Here is a 4,170-nt window from a genome sequence, read left to right on the forward strand (position 1 = left end):
TGTGAAATTCCATAACAGGGAGTGAACGAATGTATTGAAACCTTCGAGGCGCCTCGTCTCCATATCAACGCCTCTTGGGAAAAGAAGCGCATTATATGCGTTCTCCAGAATAGCTCTGAAGGCCCATCTACACGTACCGATTTAATCGGCCGACTTTCTCGCAGAGGAACAATTTTCAGGATGTGCGCATGCGCTAAAAATCTGTCATGTTCTCTGCGACGATTTCAGAGCTAGTGTTCACCGCTCACTAGCCGACGATAAAATCGGCGACTAGCCAATTTGATTGCTTCCAGAGATCACGTGCTTTTCTCTCTCATTTTGGAAACATGGCGCTTTTTCGTTGGAGCGAAAATCAAATTTTTCAATTGATTGATTTTTATAGAGACCATGCTGTGTTGTGGGACACAAATAACATAAATTATAAAAATAAAAAGTTAAAGGATTCCCTTATTTTGGTAAGTTATCTTCCCGTTACTTTATCATCAAATATTTTTTTATTCATGATGAAAATTATTTTATGTTGGTTAAACAAATTACAGCTCAATTTAATACAATATTGCTCAATTTTATTAGCTGATTAACTGATATAGCAATATGATTACAGTTTTCAGAACTGTATTAGTTATCAAACTATACCGATAGTATTTTTTAATATTCAGTATGATATGCTATTTTAAGATTTTGCATATTTATATTTCTTATTTGAAATTTTTGTATTGAAATTACATTATTCCTTTCTACTATAGTAATCTTTATTCTGTATTAGTACTTTTTACTCATATTGTTGTGGTTTTCATAACATTATTGTCTGTTTATTTAATAGTAAAGGTTATCATTTAAAGCACAGTAGTTATTTACTTTTTCTGAAGCATGGTTATTTTAACATTTCAGGACTTAAGCACACAAATATGCGTTCCAGAAAATGAAATTAAAAAAAAAATGGAGTAACCTGCGTACTCAATTTACAAAGGAGAAACATAAAGAGAAAAAAAAATTATACATCTGGTGCAAGCACTGCCATGCAGTACAAATCGGCATGGCAGTTTTACACATCGTTACAATTTTTAAGTGATGTCGTGTCCTTAAGGAATACTGTGACTTCTTTGGTAAGTGATTACTTTTTAAATTTATATAATTTGGCTTATAAAGTAAATAATTTCCCTTTACTATTTGAAAATTTATAGAATTGTTTTTAATATAGGCAAAACTTTAACAGTTTTTGTGATAAATAAAATAATATTGTTATACATACTTAGCTGTGTAAATTATATTAGCCAAATCTTCAAGCTCATGCAGCAGATGGGTCATCTGCAAAAGTTCACACTCACAGCAATTTCTATATAACTTCAGTACAAAAGTATTATTTTATTTATCCTTTTACAACTATGTGTGCTATTTAATTTCTTAAATGAAATCTTTATATTTAAAGACTATTCTTAAGCTCATTTACTTAAAAATAATCCCATTTCCCATTAAAGTATAGGTAAAAGTGGATAGGACCAGGGCTTAATTTCTAAAATCAGAAGTGTCAGAGTTAGTAGAAGTTATATTTTGAATTTATATGAAGACCTAATCCTTTTTCCAATGAATGATATTCTATTGATAATTTCCAAAATAGCTGAGCAGTAAAACTGCTAAGCAACTGTTAATTTGACCAGTGTTCAAATGCCAGCAAATAAGCTGACTGTAAGGTTGGTTTTTGTTTTTTCCTATGCAGAACATGGATACGAGCCATTTTCCCCTAAAAATTCTTCTATGAAGCATCCCTCTCTATAGGCAGATAGTCCTTGAATTGCGTTGTCTTAATCAATTAGTCTAACATCCAGAAAAGCATATGTAATTTATTTTGAAATGAGAGTTAAGGTACTTAAATTTCTCTTCGTAAGTCTATTTTGGTACTCATGTATTAACACAACCACCTTGTCACATATTTGGTGGTCTTTATAAATGTAAAGGTAAAAATTACTAACTGGTACAAGTTAGTGGTTTTTATGACTTTTTTTTTAAAAAAAACCATTCCCAAATATCTGATAGTAAGTCAGCAAAGTAATATCGACCTACCGAAAAAAGCCGAAAAATCTAAACATGAATTTTAATTATTAAGTAAAAATTATATGATACATTAAAAAATAGGTTCTTACATGTTATCACAAGCACTTTAGTACAAGCTCTTTTAAATTTCCAGAATGTGCTAAAATCTGTCGACCATGAGCATAACAATACTTTAGGCAACCATGCTCATAAACATTCCTTCAGTCAAGCAACATTACCCTCATTCTTTTTCATTTATAAAAATTTGCCAAACTTGAGGTGATTACGCTAATATGTTAAGTACTAAAAAATAAAACACTTATGAATTTGCAAAATAATTCTCTAAATTTTAGCGTTATTCTTTTCTCCATGTACACAGTGATCTGTTTTCACTTAAAAAACCAATAAATTGCATAAACTTGTACTGCACATCGACTGTTTACCAAACACATCTCATCGCTGTTTGCATTAACGGTTTTGTGACAAAATACTATATTCTGCAGAATTTTTACTGCAGTTTCTTCCATTGCTGGCAGATTCCACAAATGATATTTTAAAAGTAAGTTAAAGTTTCCCAACTCCCAAAAAAAAATTACGATGTCTGTCAAAATCATTAGAATTCCAAATACAACAAAAATAAACAATTGAAACATTGCTTGACTGAAGGATTTTTATGAACAAGGTTGCCTGTGAAATTTTTATGTGCAGAGTATGGCAATTTTTATTAAGGTGGTTGAGATAATATGTGACTACCTCTAATTTTAAAATATTAATAGAGAAACATGAATTCTTATTGCATTTTAAGTAATTATTACTATCAAAATCTTACTCATATTGCTCAAGTTTTTACAAGTAAATGAAGTCCAACTCCGCTTCACATTGAAAAGTTATAAAAATATGGGATGTACATGCACAGATACTGTTCTTTTAAAAACACTCAAATTATTTCTTTTTACTGTAGTAATTATTAGCTTTGCTTTCTTCTCAGTTTATATATATATATATATATATATATTTGTAAATTATATATATATATATATATACCATTTTCAATGATAAACTTATATTCACAGCTAAATCAGACATAAGTTAGTCAATATTTTGTTACTTTTAACATACTTAAACATAAGCATTAACTTCTTATATATTTTCTTTTAAATATATGCATTGCATGTTTTTATTGATACCAAATACGCTACAACTTAGACAGCAGAATTACAAGGTTTTTTCGTATTCTTATTCAAGATATTTGACTGTTCAACTTTGATATCTCTTGAAAAATCAAGCTTAGGAAATATATTCATTATCCTTATAAATATTTATTTCTGCATGTTTTCCCATAGCTTGTTAATTATGATTTGTTATATATGAATGAATGATAGCTGTAATAGTAAAAATTAAAGTGTTATTTTAATTTTCAGGATTTTAATGATACTAGTACACAAGAAAGAAGTGCAGAAGTTACCAGTCATTCTGAGGAGATGTTTGACATGAACGATTTTGAAGACACTGAAGAGACACAGAGAGAACTATGTCATACACAAACACTACCACAGCTAAAAAGACACACATCAAACACTACAACTTCAAACAAAAAACAGAAACACGATCACATTTACACAGCAGCCACAACAACACTGGAAGAAATTTCTACAATATTAAAATCAAAAAACACTACTCCAAATACATTTACACAGTTCGGTTCCTTTGTTGGTTCCGAACTAAGTCTAATCCGTGACCCTCAACTCCTCACAGACACAAAATATAAAATATACCAAATTCTCACAGATGCACAGACAGAGCAAAATATATTAGATTCCATGAACAACACAGAATAAATAAGAAACTTAGATATATTTATTACTTACCACATTATTTTGTAACATAAAATAAAAATACTTATAAATAATCTTTATTTCTTTATCTTTTATTATAACACATATTGAGAAATCAGGGAACATAAATTGAATAACATATATTGAGAAATTAATAATAATTTATAAATTTATCTTGCCATGCAACTTTTCCTTCATTATTTACATAATCACAAATTTTTTCTCGCATTAGCCTTGCTTCAGCAGACCCTGTGTTATAACCATTTTGTTTACACAGGGATTTCATCTTACTTAGCAATTCCTC

General features: G+C 29.5%; 1 protein-coding gene across 1 annotated transcript; it reads left to right on the forward strand.

The window, feature by feature from the left end:
- Window positions 1-639: 639 nt before the first annotated feature.
- LOC146993094 (uncharacterized) lies at window positions 640-3,942 on the forward strand. Its single transcript, XM_085807232.1, has 2 exons — window positions 640-1,106; window positions 3,453-3,942. The coding sequence occupies exons 1-2, from the start codon at window positions 1,020-1,022 to the stop codon at window positions 3,867-3,869; spliced, it is 504 nt and encodes a 167-aa protein (XP_085663358.1). The 5' UTR covers window positions 640-1,019; the 3' UTR covers window positions 3,870-3,942.
- The last annotated feature ends 228 nt before the right edge of the window (window positions 3,943-4,170 follow it).

This window comes from Stegodyphus dumicola, chromosome X1, assembly GCF_044657685.1.
Source record: "Stegodyphus dumicola isolate Sdum_Otavi_A_Nest chromosome X1, ASM4465768v1".
Taxonomy (NCBI): domain Eukaryota; kingdom Metazoa; phylum Arthropoda; class Arachnida; order Araneae; family Eresidae; genus Stegodyphus; species Stegodyphus dumicola.